At 35.9% G+C, this 19995-nt stretch overlaps 2 protein-coding genes across 2 annotated transcripts in view; both read right to left on the minus strand.

Moving 5' to 3' along the window:
* Positions 1–19995, minus strand: part of LOC141381647 (uncharacterized) — a 751802-nt gene that overhangs the window by 191651 nt on the left and 540156 nt on the right. The window lies entirely within an intron of this gene.
* On the minus strand, positions 6670–14919 carry LOC148682093 (uncharacterized). The gene is made up of 2 exons (XM_088650837.1): positions 10444–14919; positions 6670–9478 (listed from the first exon to the last, which is right to left on the minus strand). The coding sequence occupies exon 1, from the start codon at positions 13808–13810 to the stop codon at positions 13499–13501; it is 312 nt and encodes a 103-aa protein (XP_088506963.1). The 5' UTR covers positions 13811–14919; the 3' UTR covers positions 6670–9478; positions 10444–13498.

A 19995-nucleotide genomic window follows, 5' to 3' on the forward strand; every position in this document is an offset into this window, starting at 1 on the left:
TTACGCACTCTCTCATACACAGTTTCTTGGTTTCCGTAAACCGAGAACCTTCTGATCCGTAGTCATAAGCGCTAACCTTTGTGCCACAGTTGAAGTGGATTTTATACTCTTTAAAGTGTGAAGTTAATATATATATTCAAATTGTATGTATATAATCTGCTTGTAGACTTGCATACCATTAGAAGAATTACCATATCACAAGAACTGGATAAGTTATATAGTTACCAGGTTTGGGTCAGGGGTTAACCTAGGTGGAAATTGAGGTCAGGGGTTAACCTAGGTGGAATTTGTGTGATATATGTAGAACTAAGACAAAAACAGATGACAGAGGTGTAATTTGGGGTCAAGGGTTAAAGTAGGAGGAATCTTGTGTAACATATGGAGAACAAAGAAAAAAACTGGTGTAGAAGACTATTTAAACAGGCTATAATTTGAGTGAGACAGAATTTTTCAGACAGAGATGCTACTGGGGGTCTCCTGAAAGTTCTCCTTTGTTGTCGACAATAAAGTATATTCTTCTGATATTCATAACCTCCAGACTGAGTTTGATTTAGTAAGAGAAAAACCAAGAAAACCACTACATTTGGCGTCCCTGGGTGGGCTGGAAAGGAGCAGGACTGGTGTTGCTGTGCATGCTGGACTGGAGAGAAAACACAAATATGTGGCCACAATAAAAAACGGTAAGCGATTTTATGCTTATTAGTTTGTGTTTTTTCTGCCAGGACCTGCTTGTACAGGTAAATACACTTGAACTGTTTCTCCAGCTTTAAAGAATTAAAAGTAAATGTAAAAAAGATATTAAAGAAAAAAGGGGTTTTGAATAACAGAAGAAAAATAATTTGCATGCAAATGATCTGTGTTTTCCTAAGAGGGCCTTGATGGATAGGATAAACATTAACTAGTAACTGTTACTCAGATTTGGAAAATTATTAATGATATAAGATATGCATAGAGCATTTATAAGTTTTAAGAGAGGGTTCTTAATGTGTGGTGACAGTTAAGAGATTAAAGCAGAGTAAGGTATGCAAATGATCTGTGTTTTCCTAAGTGGGCCTTGATGGATAGGATAAACATTAACTAGTAACTGTTACCCAGATTTGGGAAATTAATAATGATGTAAGAAATGCATAGAGCATTTATAAATTTTAAGAGAGAGTCCTTAATGTGTGGTAACAGTTAAGAGATTAAAGCAGATTAAAGTAGAGAGATGCGCGCTAAGACCTACGATACCGCTTTGTTAAATGAGATAAACAAAGGGCTGCATGGGTAGGCGAAAGTCTGTGGTTACCGCTCTAAGGTTAGAGGGCTGCTCGGACAGGTCACTCAAGAGGAGTGTAGTGTAGAGTATTTATTTAATTGAAGTGTTTGTGTATTTGCTGCTTCAGATTGTGGCAAAATAGTCCACATTGGTGGGCAGAGAAGACTGCCTTCCTCCTCCTTGAATGGAATGAGGATGGGGGGATGCAGCTCCTGTTACACTGAGTTGGAGGAGAGGAGTGAATGAGAAGAGGAAAAGTAATAAGATTAGAAGTGTGAATGTGTTTAAAAGTATGTTTTCAATAAGGAGTAGGTTAAAATAATGATTATAGTATATTATAATATAAAAGGAGGGCTGCATATGTGTGGTGTGATTTAAAGAACAATAGGAATAGTGATTGATGCAGTTTAAGAGAAGAGATTATGATAGAAAGAAAGGAGTTTCCTAAATTAAAACTAATGGAACATGTGCATTTAAAAAACACAGAGTAAAAAGCAGAAGAATAAACATTTTTCTGAAATTATCTTTGTGTTTTAAGTTTGAATATGTTAAAAAAAAAGAACAATAGGCAGAGTGAACTGAAATTCCTGACATAGCAATGAGTGAAAGACAGTCTGCTCCAGGATGGGGGTAAGAGAGAGATTTATGGTGTCCATGTGTGAACAATAGATTGCCTATTTACAGCACTAGGAAAACAGAGAAGAGGAGAGTTAATGAGAGGAGATCAAACTATAGATAAAATAATGACATAGACTTTAACATAATTTGGATAGAATATAAGTTATTAATGAATAGACAAATTATAAAGTAGTATAGTAAGATAAATGAACTGAGAAAGTACTAATAATAGAGTTATATTATATAGAAAAGAGTTTGAAACTTTACTAATGAAAAAGAATAAATGAAGCCATAGTGATCAATATATAGAGAGATAAAGGAAGTATGGAGTAAAAGAATGTATTAATAAACAAATAGATTTACTAAATAAGTATGAATAAAAAACATATAAGTTAGTTCTTTGATTGAGAATAAGAAAGAAAAAGAAAACTTGAAAAATTAATATTGATTAACTGAAGATTTAATTAGAAAATGTGTAAGCTGTAAAATGTATAAGAAATGTATAAGAAAACCTAAGAGCTAAAAGCTCAAATTACGGAAAGGAAAAAGAATAAAATAGAAATAGAAAAAATAAGTCCACTGTTTCAAGGATAAAAATAGACGTAATATGCTTACAATATAGGCACATTGAACAGATAAGATAAAAAGTAAAAAGCAGTAACAATTTGAAGAAATAATTGACTTTAGAGAATTTGTTTGTATTTAAGGGCAATACAAATGTTTGTTTCATCTTTCTCAAAGTCAGCTACATAAGATCTAAGCCATCATCTATTTGTAGTAAAGTAAAGTGATTTAGATGAAAATCATAGGAGCTAGGTAAATGTTAAAGAATGCGTTAGAATGAGTTGAAAAATAAATGTTAAAGTTTATGCATTAAGAAGCTAAATTGATAAGTATGCATTGCACTTCCAAAAATGAAAAATGCTTTTAGTAAATAAATATGTGAGTTTAATTAATATGAACCCTGAGCTATAGCAGTAATGATTTTTAACAGTTATTCCAGATATTGGGCCACCATGTAGTATTGTTGAATTAAATCAGGTATGGAAAAACAGATATGGAAATAAAAAATGCAATACTAAAATATGTGACAGAAAATAAAAGATAAGATAATGACAAATGGCAAACAGAAGAAACATTTGATGTAAGCAGTGAAAAAATAGAAACTGAGTATAGAAAATGTTACAATGTAAAAATGAGTGGTTAGTAAAGGAACATTAGCATAGATGAGGAGAAATGTAAAGTAAAGCATAATCTGAAGCTAAAGAAATTATTTAGAAGAACACTGAAGAAATAGAAAATTAAACATTTACATATGATAAAATGAGTGTGAATTAGAGAAAAATAAACTGTTAAACCGTAAAGAGGAGAAAATAGATGAGAGGAGTCTTCATTTGATGAAAAAAAAATGGGAAAGAAGGAAAGACTTTTATGAGCTAAATTCCATATATTACTTAAGAGGACATAGGGATGGACTTTGTGGGTCTGTGGTCTCTTACCTACTAGACATCTCTGAGTGCACTGGCAAATGGAAAAGGTGTTTGAAAAACACAATGGACAAACTGTTGGCTGTGGACATTTGTGAAAGCAGTGAGGCAGACACTGCATGCCCAGGAATTACTGAGGACTGGAAAGGCCACTTATGTTCAGAGACACTAAAAAGAGGCAAACAAGCTAATGATGAACTGATCAAAGAGAAAAAGCGCTCCACCAGAACTTTACAACAGCTCAATGAAAGAAGCCAGCACTAAGAAAGAAGGGGGAAACACTGTGCCCTGATATGGACACCACAGAAAAGACTACACCAATCTATGAACCAGTTGTCTACTCAGAGTGTGAGGAGGGGGAGTCTGGCAGTCCATCTCAAAGCAGTCGACCTATAGTCCAAATTGAGTACAATGTGACCACTCAGAGGGCAAAATAAGAGCAAAAGTGTAGCTACCCATTCTTGTATCAAATCAGACTCCTATCAATATGATAAAAAGAAAAGTATCATGTAAACTGTAAGAAAAGTCTTAGATGATAATGTACGATGAAGATTTAAATGTGTAAGGTTGAAATGATAAATTATGAAGAATGTTAAATTATTTTGGTTCATTTTCATAGGTTAACTCATAGAGATTATTGAACATGAGAGGATAAATTATAATGCATGGTGGTGATAAAAAAGATAATAAAATACAGTTTTTGATAACTGAAAAAAATAATAATTTGGGTTAGAAGTTGGAGTTAAGTATTTAGGTTAAAATTAGGGAAAACTTATTTTGAGTAAACTAAACCAAGATTTGAGAGAAAAAATTATGTCAGAGATTAAGACAGAAAAGTGATTTATACTTGAAGAGAATGAAAAAAAAAGTGAAATGAATTCACAATACTGAATAGGTCAAAAAGTAACTATTCTAAATGTACTAAAATAATATTTGAAAGAGAAAAGTGTTTAAAAACAGAAAATAGGTTGTTTTACATATGTGAAGAAATAATTAAAAGCAAAAAGGATTAAGGACTAAAGATGAATAATCAGATCAGATAGAGAGGAACCTATAAAGAAATCCAGTGATTTTTCAGTCAACTTGTAGAAAATTACAACAAAAGTTTATGAATAACCAGTTTGATGTGAGAACAGGAAGGAATTAGGAGCTGAAAATGCTGAAAAGTGAAAAATGTTAATTAATAGAAAATGCAAAATAAGAAATAGCTCAGAAATAAGAAATTACTTAGGTGTCAAGTTTTAATAATTATTATGAGTTCAGGACATTAAGGGAAAACAAAATTAACCAGCATAGGGAGGATTAATTAAAATTAAACCAGATGCAGGTCTGTTATATGCTGGAATAGGCATTATTGAAACTTTTGAGAACATAGCAATATTAGAAACATTTAGATATGTTATGGCATTTCTAATTAAAAGTCAATTTAAATTCGGTTGTGATGGTGTAGGTAACTAATAAAATGGATTTTAATTTAATTTTTGATGATGGCATTAGTCAAAACAGGCAAAACTAGATGTTGTAAAATTTATGATTTCTGAACAGTCAGTAATAGAGAATTTCTTAGCTGAGGTTCCTAACACGCACTGTACTTAAATTTGTTAGTTTGGATTCCAAAAATGTTAAAGTAAGTAATTGATTTTTGTTCAGTTAATTATCAGAGGAGGGTAGACACTTGGCTACACTTAAAGTAAATAGGCTGTTATACATACATTAGAATGCATAGAAGGATTTAGAATATTTCGTGATGGATATTGTAACGTGTAGGGTTTAGTTATCTGCAGGTACATCTAGCTCAAGCTAAGTAAAAGACAGAAATAAAACTTTTTAGGGATGAGGGGTTTAGTGTTAACAAAATTCTGTATCTAATCTAGATGCAATAATAACTGATAAGATGATAAATAAGAAATTTATTTTTCATTAAAGAAAATAGGGTAGCAGGTCTAACACTAGTATAGAGTCACAACCTCAATTAGATGATAGTGGAAATTAAACAACATACTAGTATCTATGAACAATATATGTAGCATTAGAGGTGAACGAAAAAGACAAATAAGATTTATGTAATACATACAAAGAACCGATTGTTGAGGCAACAGCATTTTAATAGATTGGCATTTGAGATGTACATGGTTTGAATCAAGGGTGAAGTGGTAAAGAAAATTGAGCACCAAGGATAATGATCGCCTTTTTGAATGCATTGATTAGTGAATTGTTGTACACATGTGGCATTTGAGCAAAGTAGAATGTGAGTAAAAGATCAGCAATAGGCCTAAGGGGATATTCAAGAACTTGATTGTGGATGTTGTGAAATGATAAAATTAGCTTAGGGCAAGAGATACAAGCTTTTGGGCATGATAGTTGTGGTAGATGAGTGAAGGTAATTCCATCAGCAGAGCAGGGAAGAAGGAACAGTTATTATATTTAAGACAAGAGAAGTCTCAGATTTGGAATAACCTCTGAAGAAAGTTCAAATAATGTGTCTACATTTATAAATAAATTAGAGTAATGAAAGTTAATTAAAGTGAATAAAGGTAATTAAGTAAATAAATAAGTGGATATGTGATTCAGTGAATAGATAAATAAATGAATTGATAAAGTATTGGAAATAAAGAAAATTGAGAAATTATACATAATTGTAAGGAATGATTGAAAGAGCTAAAGATGATTCATAAAGGCCTAGTTTAACAAGATGTGTTAAAATAATATACCTTTTGCATTAATAAGTGATTGCATGAAAACTGACAGAAACAAGCAACTAACATTGCATGAAGTACTATTGGGTCGACCCTTGCATGTAATCTCGTATTTAACCTTGTGGAATGTTTGGAGAACATTTATAATGCATTGGAAAGACGTTTGGTCTTTTATGAGGAAACTAACTGCCATGTGCAAAGCAATATCTGTACAGGAAACCAGAATGGACCAGAAGCAGAAGATTAATCCGGTGATCGAGTATATCTGAGGTTTTCTGGAGAAAGTGGAGTGAAATCAGGAGAAATGGACCTTATGCCAAGGTTGCCAAAGGGGATGCCATCAACTGGGTACCATCGGAGACACTGCACAAGGGTGCCAAAGGAAAAAACTCCAGCAAGAGAAAGTTAACAGGAAACAGAGGAGGCAGAAAATCCCAAAGCTCAAACCAACGAATTGCAAAGTGTGGCAGAAGCAGTTCATCAGAACAGTTAAAAGAGTAACTCTGATAATATACCTGAGTGAGAAATACAGAAGGTGCCACAAATTCAAGTGATGATAATCACCACAACTTCAGGTTACAGACTCTCAACATAAAGTCTCTAGCAACACTTTTTAAGGCTAGAACGAAACAAAGAATGCTCGCAAGTATGTGCCAGATTTAGGGTCAAAAAGATGAACTAGTGCTAAAAATTTTTATAGTTTAGATAAAGAAGAGGATGATGAAGAGGATTCATGCCTTGGGTGTTAAGTGCTAGTAACCTCTACCCCAAAACGGCGGCTCTCTACGATACGCAAAGTATCTGAGCTAAAGATCAACGTACTCTACGGATTATGTTTTGTGGGTGTTAGATTAAAATATTGTGTTGTGACCCTAGATTGGGAGATTGTGCATGTTTATTTTTTGTTTTAGTTTTATTCTTTACTGTATGTTAAATAATTATGACCCCCAGAAGCAAATAGATAACTAATTGTATGCTTAAAATACTACTTTTTATGATATCAACAAAATAGAATCAAGTCTTTTACTGTGTCCTCGTCAATAGTGGGCACAGAGGTTTGGCGTGATTCTATTCCAAAGTGCAATTACATGATCTGGTCATTTGTAATAATACTGTGACATATATTTGTCATTACGTAGTATGGCTGAGGGCTAGATCATGGAGTTGCACTATGGGCCAAAAGCAAGAAGATTAAGACTTGAAGTCTTAAGAGGAGGGATTATATGAAGTGGATTTTATACTCTTTAAAGTGTTAAATTAATCTATATATTCAAATATTATGTGTATAATCTGCTTGTAGATTTGCCTACCATTAAAACAAGTAAAGTGTTATGTAAGGGGAAAGGGCCTGAGGAAACCACTAAGGGTCACGAGAAGTGGATGAGAAGAGAGCAGGAGAAAGCCTGAGTAAGCAACTAAGGTGTCTCAGGAAATGGATAAGAATAGAGCAACATATGTGTAAACAGAGACGTATAGATGAATAAGATATATGGTTAACAGGTTGGGGTCAAGGGTTAAACTAGGGGGGTCTTGTGTAATAAATGTTGAACTAAGACAAAAACAGATGACAGAGGTGGAATTTGGGGTCAAGGGTTAAACTAGGTGGGATCTTGTGTGACAAGTATAGAACAATGTGAAGAGTAGCTGCAGACTTGTATATAAGCAGGCCAGACCATCAGTGAGTCAGAATTTTTCAGACAGAGATGCTACTGGGGGTCTCCTGAAAGTTCTCCTTTGTTGTCGACAATAAAGTATATTCTTCTGATATTCATAACCTCCAGACTGAGTTTGATTTAGTAAGAGAAAAACCAAGAAAACCACTACAATTCAAGATTTGACAGAGATTCAGACAGGATTCAGACATTTCCATGTTCATCATCACATTCTAATATCAGCAGTGGATTTGACATTGACTTTTATTATTTTTGCTCAAACAACAGAGAAACAATGAAGAAGATCAACACAGCAGCATCCTGGAGGACACTTCATCAACATCAATGATGACACTGATGAAGACTGAGACACACACACACACGCACGCACGCACGCACGCACGCACACACACGCGCGCGCACACACACACACACACACACACACACACTGCTGCTGACTGCTCCTGCAGAGGATTCTGGGTAAATCTCTCGTCAGTCTTCAGCTCAGTTTCACTGATGATCCAGAACCAACAATAAACCCAGCACAGAGCAGCTCAGTGAATGTGGTCTGGACTGAGTGGATGAGGCTCATTGTGTCTCTATAGATGTTGTAGAAGATCAGAGTTCCTGCACTGTGATCCACAAACACTCCTATTCTCCTGCTGAGCGGCTTCACTGGGAGATCAGTGCGTGTGTCATTGTGACTGAATGAGAAACTGGAGGAAAAGCAGAGCAAACTCCAGGACTGAGCATTATATCCAAAACAACACTCAACACCTCTTCCCTTCCTCCTGATGCTCTTATATGACACTGATATATACACACTATAATCTCCACTCCAGTCAATCTCCCAGTAACAGCGTCCACACACACTCTCTCTGCACAACACCTGACGATAATAATCAAATCTGTGTGGATGATCAGGATACGGCTGATTCTCTCTCACACTCTTCACCTCTCTGTTCTCCTCAGACAGAATGAGTTGAGTGTGTGCTGTGTTTGGATCCAGAGTGAGGAAACAGACATCTGAACACAAGAACACACACATTTACAACCACAGCTGTGTGTGTGTGTGTGTGTGTGTGTGTGTGTGTGTGTGTGTGTGTGTGTGTGTGTGTGTTATGTGCAGTCATATGTGCTCATAGAACACTGTTTCTATAGCAATCTATGGTCTTATAATGTCATGAACTAATAATGTATAATCACAAACATCAAAGAACTAAAGAAAAAAAGACAGAATCAATTTAATTTTATTTTTTATATATGTGATTATAACCACACCTATAACCATGTAATACATGAAGCTAGAATAAGTTTTTTTTGTGTGTAAAAGCAGAACATCTGGTGTCTATTTTGAAATATTTTTTGTGCAGATATTCGTGCAACAAAACATTGTGGGGGTCATGAAAATTAGATGAAAATCATTAAAAACACTGGTGGTGGCTGGCAACCTTGAAAAAAAAACATTGGAGAGGAAAGAAAGCACATAACAATTGTATAATGTTACAGAATGTAAACCATGTATAAGGCCGTACTCACACTATGTACAGTTGCCTTGAACCAGGCCAAAGCACGCTTGTCCCCCTCCCGTCTCCCCCGATGGCCCGCACTCACATTACATTCAAGCCTGGGCATGCTTACGTCATCGATGCTGCGCTGCTTAGTAAGCGATTTCGCTCAGCACAGAGGTGATTTCTTCAGTTATATCGTTTTAGTCATTTGATATGCAGTCAAATATTTTGTAGAACAGATTAGCCACTTTTGACGCTCATAAACGATCATGAAGTCCTTGCAGGCCTGGATTGGCTAATTGGGAGGACCGGTAGAATTCCCGGTTGGCCGATCCGTTTATTCCGGCTAGGGCCGGTGTCCCTAGCTGCTTGCACTTTCAACAGTCGCACTTTTTTTCATTTATTTATTTGACCATAGCCTTACTCTTTTTATTCATTATTTACCTGCAGCTACGCACTTTTTATTTATTTTCTTGCTGCCCCCTTAGCAAAATGCAGCCTGCAGGTTAATGATGACATAACTATCATTCCACCCCAAACAGCGGCACCTTAGTGAATATAACAATTCAAATAATGAATATTACACCTGCTCAATGAAAATCAAATGATTCACTACATCAATAAATCTGACATAACTTGATCAGAAATCTAAAAAGGCGAGAAAAAGATTAAGCCATCAATAGAAAATAATACTGTGGTTAAGAGTCTTGCGGGGGCAATGTTTATTTTTTATTCCCACTGCAACAGTGCCATTGTGGTCCAGTGGTTAGCACAATGTGTTACGATGCTGCCGACCAGTGTTCGAACCTCATCTGAATAATTATAATTTTTTTTTATTATTATTGTTAAGACATGTAATACTGTTAGGGTTGTTGAACATTTGAAGTTCTAAACCAGCTGTTTTCTTGAAAAAGATGTGATAGTGTCATTAGCAACTGAATTGATATAGTCAGTCATGAACTGAGGTGGCCCGGTCTAAGGCTTAAACTCCAGGGCTGAAAAGGAGTCCCACTCCGGCCCTGAGTTCTCGTGCTGCAGGAACAAGATATATGCTAATAGGTATATGCTAACATGCCAATAGGACATTTAATTTGGCAGTAACCTGGGTAAATTGCTTCTGGTAAACTGATTGCCATCACAAAATTGTTTCGTTTTATGCTTGAACAACTAAATTGGATGCCAAAGTCTGTTTAACTGATTGTATTTTAATTACATTACAACATCGATGCTGTAAAGGGGACCGCATAAAATGGAAAAAAACAAAACTCAATAAAAGGTCACTGGAAGTTTATCAGTATAGGAACAACATTAGCTCGGCATATACCCTATTATGAGGTTTGCTAAAGGTGCAGCTGTCGTGCAGTGAGGGTCTTTAATAATCTACAACAGTTTGCCTTCACTGAACAGCAAGAATGATTAATAAATCCATATCAAACAGTTCCTTATAAGTTACGTCTCGCTTTCAGTTTCAGGCTCTGGCGCGTTTTGCACTCACACACAAGCACTGGCCCACCTCTTCCCAATTCAGCGCACTCACACTTCAAAAACGATCCGGGAAATGAGCCTGGGCACGGTTCGGATAGCATAGTGTGAGAAGGCCCTAATATAACCCAGTGGTTTTCAACCCTGTTCCTGGGGACTCATTATCTCAGAGTTTATCTGCAACCCTTATCAAACACACCTAAAGTGGCCAATTAAGCTCCCCAAGACAGCTTGAAAATTGTAGTCAGGTGCACTAAATCCGGTAGGAAATAAACTTTACAGGATACCAGGAACAAGGTTAAAGACCTCTGATATAACCAATTGTATATTTATTACCTTCCATATCTAGAAGCCAGTCCCTCCAGAAACAAACAATCCTGTTTTCTAGGGTCCTTTTGTTAGTGCCAACTGGTGACAGCTGCGGGATGAAGAGCTCCGCTAAGTCTTTTGCTGTCAGTGGCTTCTCTTTAAACATCAAAATTTCTCAAAAGAGACTTGGATGTTTTTCCAAATGTTGCAGAAGATGCAAACATTCCAGGCCTTCCCTGAATCTGAAAAAAAATAATAATAATTTAAGCATAAACAAGTTATGGTCTTTTCAGTTTAAGTGATTTTTTAAGTGTTAGACACACCTCTCTAGCAGTACTACATAAGGTAAGCATAAAAAAACAAGGCCTTTTTCCTTAGTAAGGGCTTATTTAAATTGATTGATGATTGTTATGTATTTTTTTCTTCTCAGTTTTGTTGATAAATGTGAAAATAATTCTGTTCTTGTCTGATGACGGACCAAGTGTCCATTTGAACTGGTTGGAATGGACCTTATTGGAAAGGTGGTGAAGTCTGACCAGAACAATCAGTACATATGTGTAATAGTTGATTATTGCACCAAATGAGCCCAGGCTTATCCTCTGACATCAAAGTCAGCTGCAGAGGTTACAAATTGTATTCTCAAATTTGTATACCAGTACGAAGTGCCAAAACGGATACTAACTGATCAGGGAAGAGAATTTACCAATACTGTGAGTATTTTTGTCAGCTCAGTTATGAACTGCATGATGCTCTGCTTTAAAAGTTTTAAGTTATAACTCTTAAAATTTAAAATATTATTGTCATATCATTATGTAGATCAAAACTAAGGTCTGTGGAGTTCTTGGAATTAAAAGAAGCCTCTGTGCCCCATACCACCCTCAGACCAACGGGTTGGTGGAGAGGCTCAATGGCACCATACAAAGGTGAATAATGCATCTACTTTAATACACATTTACACTAATAAACCACAGCTAAAAACTCACTGACAGGTACAATGAACATTGTTGGCTATAAAGTACACTGTAAAAAAGTTCTCAACTTAAAATTGTAAGGCACCAAACTGCAGGACATTTTTGAGTTTACTCAACTTAAATTGAGTCAAGTGCATTAAGTGGGTTCAAGTCAAGTCAACTCAAAAATGTTCCGAAGTTTTTTGCCTTAAGATTTTAGGTTGAGTCAACTTTTTTTACAGTGTAGTTTCAGGGTAAATATACAGTGATTAAATTACTTATTGTCTGGAAAAAGTAGTTACTGTTTAATTTAGGTATACTTTAATAATTGTTGCTTCTCCTAAATCTTTTCAAGTCTTTAAATGACACCTTTTAAGCTAAACACTATCATCTTGCAGATAACTAGTAAAATATTATGTACTGTTATCATAGCAAAGACAAAAAAATAATTACTCATCATTAGTTATTACAACTATTGTGTTTAAAACTATGTTAAGTGGAACTTATTTATAAACATTTGACAGAATTTTGCATTTCTTTAAAAAGAGTTACAATGTCACAGGAGGGCTAATACCTTTGACTTCAACTGTATATTTGTACAGCCTTCTCTTTATTTTATCACATGCTTTTAGGGTCCTATCTAAACTGGTACAGGACAAACCAAATACTTGGGACCAGTATTTGGATGCTGCCATGTTAGGACTTCGAACAAAGAAGCAGCTGACCACCCAATTCTCCCCATTTTACTTGATGTTTGGAAGAGAGGCACGCTCTCCATGCGAAGTCCCTGAACATTTTGAGGTATTTTGTTGTAAATATTCTGGATTCTTTTTATGTCATTGCTATGTTAAGCTAAGTTATTTATTACCATTTTCCACAGCTTGTTGGTTCATTTGAAAATGACTTCACTGAAGACATTGCCATTGACATCAAACGACATGAAAAAATCATGAACATTGTTGAAGATAATGTAAATAAATCTATCGCAAGGACAAGAAAAAGGCTGTCAAAGAAGGCACAATTTAACCTTCAGGTGGGAGCAAAAGTGTGGGGAAGAAATGTCCGGAGTGAGCAGAGGAAAGGGGGGAAACTAGACCCTGAGTATTTTGGACCTTTGTGGTGACCAAAATACAAGGGAAGAGTGTTGATCTTGTGGATTCGGAGGGTCGATCCACAAAAAAGATTAACATAGACCAATTGAAGCACCACCATGAGGAGACACCAAGAGTACCTCGAAATCTGAGGAGTCAACATCAGCAACCCTCTGAGCCAACGAGTGCAACCTCCTCTTCTTCTCCTCCTCCAGCTGCTCTCTCTCCTATATCTTCTCCTCCTCCCCCAGCTGCTTTCTCTCCTCCAGCTGTTCTCTCTCCTCTACCTTCTCCTCCTTCTCCCGCTGCTCTCTCTGCTCTAGTTTCTCTTTCAGCTGCTCTCTCTTCTCCATCTGCTCAGTCTTCTCCTCGAGCTGCTCTCTCTTCTCCAGCTGCTCTCTCTACTCCAGCTTCTCCTCCAGCTGCTCTCTCTCCTCCATCTGCTCAGTCTTCTCCTCTAGCTGCTCTCTCTTCTCCAGCTGCTCTCTCTACTCCAGCTTCTCCTCCAGCTGCTCCCTCTACTCCATTTTTCTCTCCAGCTGCTTTCTCCTCCAGCTGTTCCCTCTCCTCCAGCTTCTCTTCCAGTTGTTCTCTCTGCTCCAGCTTCTCAATCTTGTCCTCCCACTGCCGTCGCTCCTTCACCTGCTCAATATTCTCCTCCAGCTGCTCTCTGTTCTCCAGCTGCTCTTTCTGGTCCATCTTTTCCATCTTCTCCTCCAGTAGCTTCCTCTCCTCTGGCTGCTCTCTCTCCTCCATCTTCTTCTCCTTTTGCCACTTTCTCACCTCTTCTTTCAGCTGCTCATAACTCTACTTGCCTTCCATCATCTTCTGATGCATCCACTTTTAAAGAAAAATGTATGTAACTTTTAATTTCTTTTTAAACATAATAATCTGTTTCTATTCAAATATAGTTATAAATATGTAAATATATGTACATTTGTATACTATGGTGAAACTATTTCAATTACTTTTTCTAACACAAAGGCATAGAAGAGGCCAAAAGGCACACGTCCTGCTGTCCCGAATGGGGACCTACAAGCTGTTTTATTGGGACATTGCAAAAACAGCTCCCAGTGAACAGCTTGAAAGTGAGGTGAGCTGAATAAACAAAATATTTGTCTAATTGTATTGTATATAATTTGTATGCAAGTTAAATCTGCTATCCTTAACTGGTTTACCTTCATATACTAACTTGTTTTCTGGCAAACAGGTCATGAATGCATACCTTGCTCACAAAGTAAAACTAAACAATGAAACAAGGGCCAAAAAGCCAATTAATATTGATTTATTTGAGATGACAAGGATATGGTGGAAAAAAATTCAAGACTGAAGGTAGGCACAGGGTTTGGGGTGGGTGGGGGTTGCTTTTTTAGGTGGATTGTCACTAAATAGGTTTTATTCACTATTTTTGTAAATAAATGTTATCTGTATTAGTGTGACTCAACAAAGTATGGGGTAATTTTGGGAGCTGTTCATGAACCTGGTCACTGGATTTTGGTGGTAAGTAAAAATTACTCACAATAGCTGTGAAACATGATGATGATAATATAATCTAAAATAATATAAAAAATACATCATAATACAACAATCTACAGGCCATCTTTCCGGACCAGAAAAAGAGCCTTGTGCTTGATCCCCTGGGAACTGAAGCCAGCAAGATTAAACAGTGCTTGGAGTCCACAAGGTGACTGTTGTTTATAAAAAAATCTATTTTAATACAAACTGAAATATGCAATTGCCATAATTTTACATTTGCCTGCCTTTTTAGGGCATTTATGAGAAAAAGAGGAGTAATTTCTTCCAGGTGGACAGCCGACACAGCTCCACACAGTCACCAAAAAGACAGCAGTTCATGTGGAGTATTTGTGCTTAAAAAAAGTTTGTTTTTGTCTCTCATTGGCTATACTGCTGTCTACTGTTTAGTAGTTGTTAAAGCAAAATATTTTACATGTGTCAAGTATGTAAAAATACTCAATTGGCTTACACATTACTCGTGTATTTATGTACAACAGCATATACTGACAAATCCATAATCCATAATTCTGTGTCATATTAGTATGCAGAAAAAATCCTGGCTGGGGAGTCTTTGATGTTCGCCAACAAGGCCTCAGCGGTGAAGATTTATAGAAAAGAAATTGCCAGGACACTGCTGAATGGGAGTAGTAAAGTTGTTGAATTATATACTTTTGTTTAAAAATTTGTCTTATAGAATGGTCTGTCTAAAAACACAATTTGGAATGACATAGGAAGGTGTCTGTTTAGAATGTCTGTTGTCAAAATAAAAAATGTATATAATAAAGGAAATAGAAGCACAAAAAAATATCATAAAAATATTGGAAAAAAAAGAAAACCATTCACAAGACTAATAACTAAACAGAAATATGTCTATAAATAGACTTAAGGTAATTAATAAGACAGGTGATTATTTTAGAAAATAAATATAAATGAAATGTCCATACTGTAGGTGTCAGATCATAATACACATTTTATACACACACACACACACACACAACCCTATTATCCATTAATACTGAAAATAAAATATATAATTATTTTAGGTTTTATCTTTGAATCGAAACTAAACAGCTGACTTTCATTTAACTTGATTTATTTTATCCTTGTACTGTATTTTATGTTTTGTTGTTGTTTTTTTCTGTTTTATATGTATATTTTCACATGAATTGTGTATATTTAAATAGATTTTCCTTGCATGTGTGTGGTGAAATATAAAAGTACTCAAAGTCAGAAGAAAGACAATATATTTTTAAATACACCATAACATATGCCTAGATCAGTTGTAGTAACTGTTTTAAAGTTGTTGCTGCTCCTATTGGGCCATTAACACCTGGGGATGGGCAGATTGTGCTGCTGTTGGATGCTGTCTCCTGATAGGCTGTTGATCTGCTGCCAGCTCAGGTTAAAGAGGCCCATCTCATCTCAGTAAAGTTACAGTTGTATCATTTTCAACTACAGCTTCCTGAATTTGACCAGTGGACAGAACTCACATTTCAACATCAGAAATGACTTCTAAACAGTAAGTAGATTTAGTCAGTATGCCTTATGCAGCAGGCTTAAACTCAGTTTAGCTTGTAGCATTTTATCAGTGGAGTTAGGTAAGTTTGTGGAAGTCAAATCTTTAAAAATCTAAAGAATCTTCTAGAACTTAGTACTTCTAGATTAAAAAAAACTCATAGATTTAGAGGCTTTGAAAACATCTGAAGAGGACAGATGTTTGTGAAAGGAGAGCAGTTTATGCACTAGTTGTGTTATTTGATATTGACTTGTAATTCCTAACTGCTGGTATAATCTTGGTTTAAGAAATAATTGAGACAATTTTAATCTTCTCTCATAATAAATGTCATATTATTATATACCCTTTTTAAATAATATGGTTAGTAACAGTATTATATTAATATGAAATTAAGTTTTGTCTTAAAACTCTAATCAAAATATCCGGCAGACATTGCTGTGTGTTTTTGTGTGCTCATTCCTTTGTTTCTTTACCTGGAGTTGCGGGTGGTGTGTGGTGGACCCCGAACCTTCACAAAGCTGCTCTCGGTGTCTTCATTCTGTAACATGTTGATTTTATTATCCACACAGATCCTTCCACAGCAGGATGTTTTTCCTCTGCCCTGTGTGCAAAAAGGCTCCTCACTCTCTTCCTGGGCATCTCAGGAAGGTGTGTATGAGGAACAGCACAGAAGCAGAGATCCAGGCTGTCGTCTTAGGCCCCGTTTACACTAGTGCATTTTAGTTTGAAAATGCATAAGTTTTGCTACGGTTACGCCATCCGTCCACACTACGCCAGAGTTCTCGAGCGCCGAAAACGGAGCTTTTTGAAAACGCTGGAGAGGCTGTTTTCATTCTAAAACGCTGCTGCTCCGTCTCAGTGTGGATGGGGAAAGACGGAGACATCTGAAAACGGAGGCGGGGCTGCAAATGTTCGCCTATCTGATTGGGGCTTTTCCTCAATATTAAGTAGCCCACATACAGTTCAGTCTCGCATCCTCTTCTTGTAAGTTAAGACTTCGCAAGTTTGATCAAGGCTCCCTTCTCAGTTTGATATGGAAAACATACCGAGGACACGGGTAAATCTTTAAAGGGAACAGTGTACTTTATAACTTCATTCACATCACCCTGGCTACGTTGTTTCACTTTCTCAACAATAAAATGTAAACATGATTTAAGGAACTGCCTATTTTCATTTTATTATTAGCAACTTAACAGACAGCAGAAATGTTGAGGCGTCGTGCTGCATATATGAGCGTCATCTTCACTGTGTGGACATTTATAACAAAACGGAGCCAATAACAACTGCCTGCTTTCAATTTCAGTGAAAATACGAAACGCACCCTCTCTTTTGCTAAACATCAGTTTTAATAATCGATAATTATAAAAGTATAACATACAATAAGTTTATACATTGTAGGAAATAAAGGCAAGCGATCAGTCAATGTACCTGGATTAATCATTAACTTATCTTTGCGCTTAACCAAAACATGTTACCCGTGAACAAGTAACTTAATAGATTCCAATGACCAAAGTCAGGGAATTGGCCTATGTCGTTAGATAAAGACAACAACATGAATGAAATATCACGTTCAGCAAATATAGTGGGATTAGATCCAGCGGGAGATGCTTGATGAGCAGTCCGACAAGCAGAGCTCTCATCTGGGTAGAAATGCTGGAGCGCTTGCCCGAGAGTGTGTGTGTGGTCACGTGATGTGCGTTTTCAGCGTTTTGGTGTGGACGGAGAGCTGTTCAGAAACGCTGGGTAAAATGCGAGTGTGGACGCGGATCGTTTTCATTCTACAACGCCGTTTTAAAACTAAAACGCACTAGTGTAAACGGGGCCTTAGAGGCCAAGAAGGAGTTGTCTGAATTCTGTCACAGAGGACGTTTCTGGGAGTTTGGAAAAATTAGTGACATATTGGACTCTACTAATCCTCTGGCCAAGTTTTTAACTCTGTTGTGCTTCTCTGATTTGATGAATCGGGCTTCAAATATACATTTTTCGTATTGTTTATTTGACCTTATTTTATGTTCCTTGTTTTAGGATGATTGCAGAGATGCAGTCAAAAGGGTTGGTGATTAATAACTTACCTTCAGTCCTCCCAGAACCAGCTCGGTCAATTACATCTTCTGTGCTTCAAAGCTCTGGAGAAGGTGCAGAAAGTCCATTGGAGCCTCCAAATGAGTCCTTATCCGACGAGAGCTCTGGAGAGTACTATCAGAGGTACAGTTTCAAATCGGCATTCCCAGAAATTAAATGTACACTGTGGACATGACTTCTTTAATATACAAAGTCATTTTGATACCTGGAGTGGTATCTGAGTTTGCGTCAGGATGATGATGATACATGAGCCAACTTTTATTTTTTCCTTTTTCAAAACAGTTTAGAACAAACCAAACAGAGCAATAAAAAAATGGGTTACATGTCAAAGATCAACAGGCTCCAAACATGTAAACAATAAAAGCACCACAATGAAATTAAAACAAGACTTTTATTCTCAACCATTTATCCCAATATGCAGAAATGTTATAGGCTTGTTGTCTCAAGTTAAATGTCAGTACTTCTATGTCATACACCTCTTTAACAATATCATACCATTCGCCTACAGATGGAGGATCTTCCTTGAGCTATTTCTTTGTAATGGCCTTTTTGCTAGTTGTTAGTAGTGCGTTAAGAAGATACACATCATTTTTGGTATTTCTGCAGAGTAAATTCTCAGGTACATAGTTTTAAAATTACATTAATCCCATAATTAGATTTATCTCTATTTAAATCTTGTGTATAATTTTACAGTTCCAAAATATTTTGAAATGATCTGCCAATACATTTTCACATTTTCTCCATCATTCACCATATTTTGATCTCTAGTTTAAAAGTATTTTATTTTAGATGTCATAAAGAACCTGATTACATTTTCCTAATAAATACCCTCTATGAATTAATTGTGATCATCTGTGTTTCCCAAATAGTTAACCATTCCTCATTTGCTATTATTATATTGGCTTCTCCTTCCCATTTCTGTTTGATATACATTGTTGAGTGTTTCTATGTTAATGTCAGACAGGAATAAATTCTTGATACTAGTTTTTTTATTAATCTTTATTTTTTGTAAGCATTTATAAATACCTGCACTCCTGTTGTTTTTATGTCTTCTGAATCTCTTATGCTTTTATTGAAGTAGTGTCTAACTTGAAGGTAATGGAAAAAGTCTTGTTTATCCAAGTTACACACACACACACACATATATATATATATATATATATATATATATATATATATATATATATATGAAAGTTGTTGAAAACCTTCCAATTCAGAAAAGGTAGGCTTGGTGATATATTCATCCTTATTATCTATTCAATTGTATAGATCTAAAGGTTGAAGGAGCCGTCTGTTCAAAAACTTTTTCATGGTTTCTGTAATGGGGAATTATTTTATTTTATAGATATCTTATAGGTATGCAGCGATTTGAACTCCAACATATCTGATATGTTGTTATATCAGATGTAAGTTATGTACATGTTATTCATGTAAGGTATGATTACAGCATTCAAAAAACATTTACATCAATTGTTCTTTGAATATTTTATACTATTCTGCAGAAAAGCCATCTACGCCTGGTATTTTAGATGTTTTAAGTTTTGATATAGCGTTGCTTATTTCTTCTATAGTTTTTGTTTTTTGAGTTATGGGTTTTATTTTGTATCGTTCCAATTGATGGTAAATCTAATGTGTGTAAAAATGCTTGTGTGTTTGCAAGTTCAATATTGTCTTTAGAGCTATATATTTCCTTATAGTATTTCTGAAAAGCCTGTTGCATTTCCTCCAATTTATGACATATCGTTTTAGTTTTGTAATCTTTGATTTTAAATATCCTCCTCTCTGCCTGTTGTTTCTTTATTCTTCATGCCAGGAGCTTTTTGGACCA

This window comes from Danio rerio, chromosome 4 (assembly GCF_052040795.2).
Source record: "Danio rerio strain M-AB ecotype USA chromosome 4, GRCz13ab, whole genome shotgun sequence".
Classification (NCBI taxonomy): Eukaryota; Metazoa; Chordata; class Actinopteri; order Cypriniformes; family Danionidae; genus Danio; species Danio rerio.

What these genes read in the sequence shown, in the direction of transcription:
- LOC148682093 (XM_088650837.1), bottom strand. Translation starts at nt 13,810, where the DNA reads ATGGAGGAGAGAGAGCAGCCAGAGGAGAGGAAGCTACTGGAGGAGAAG.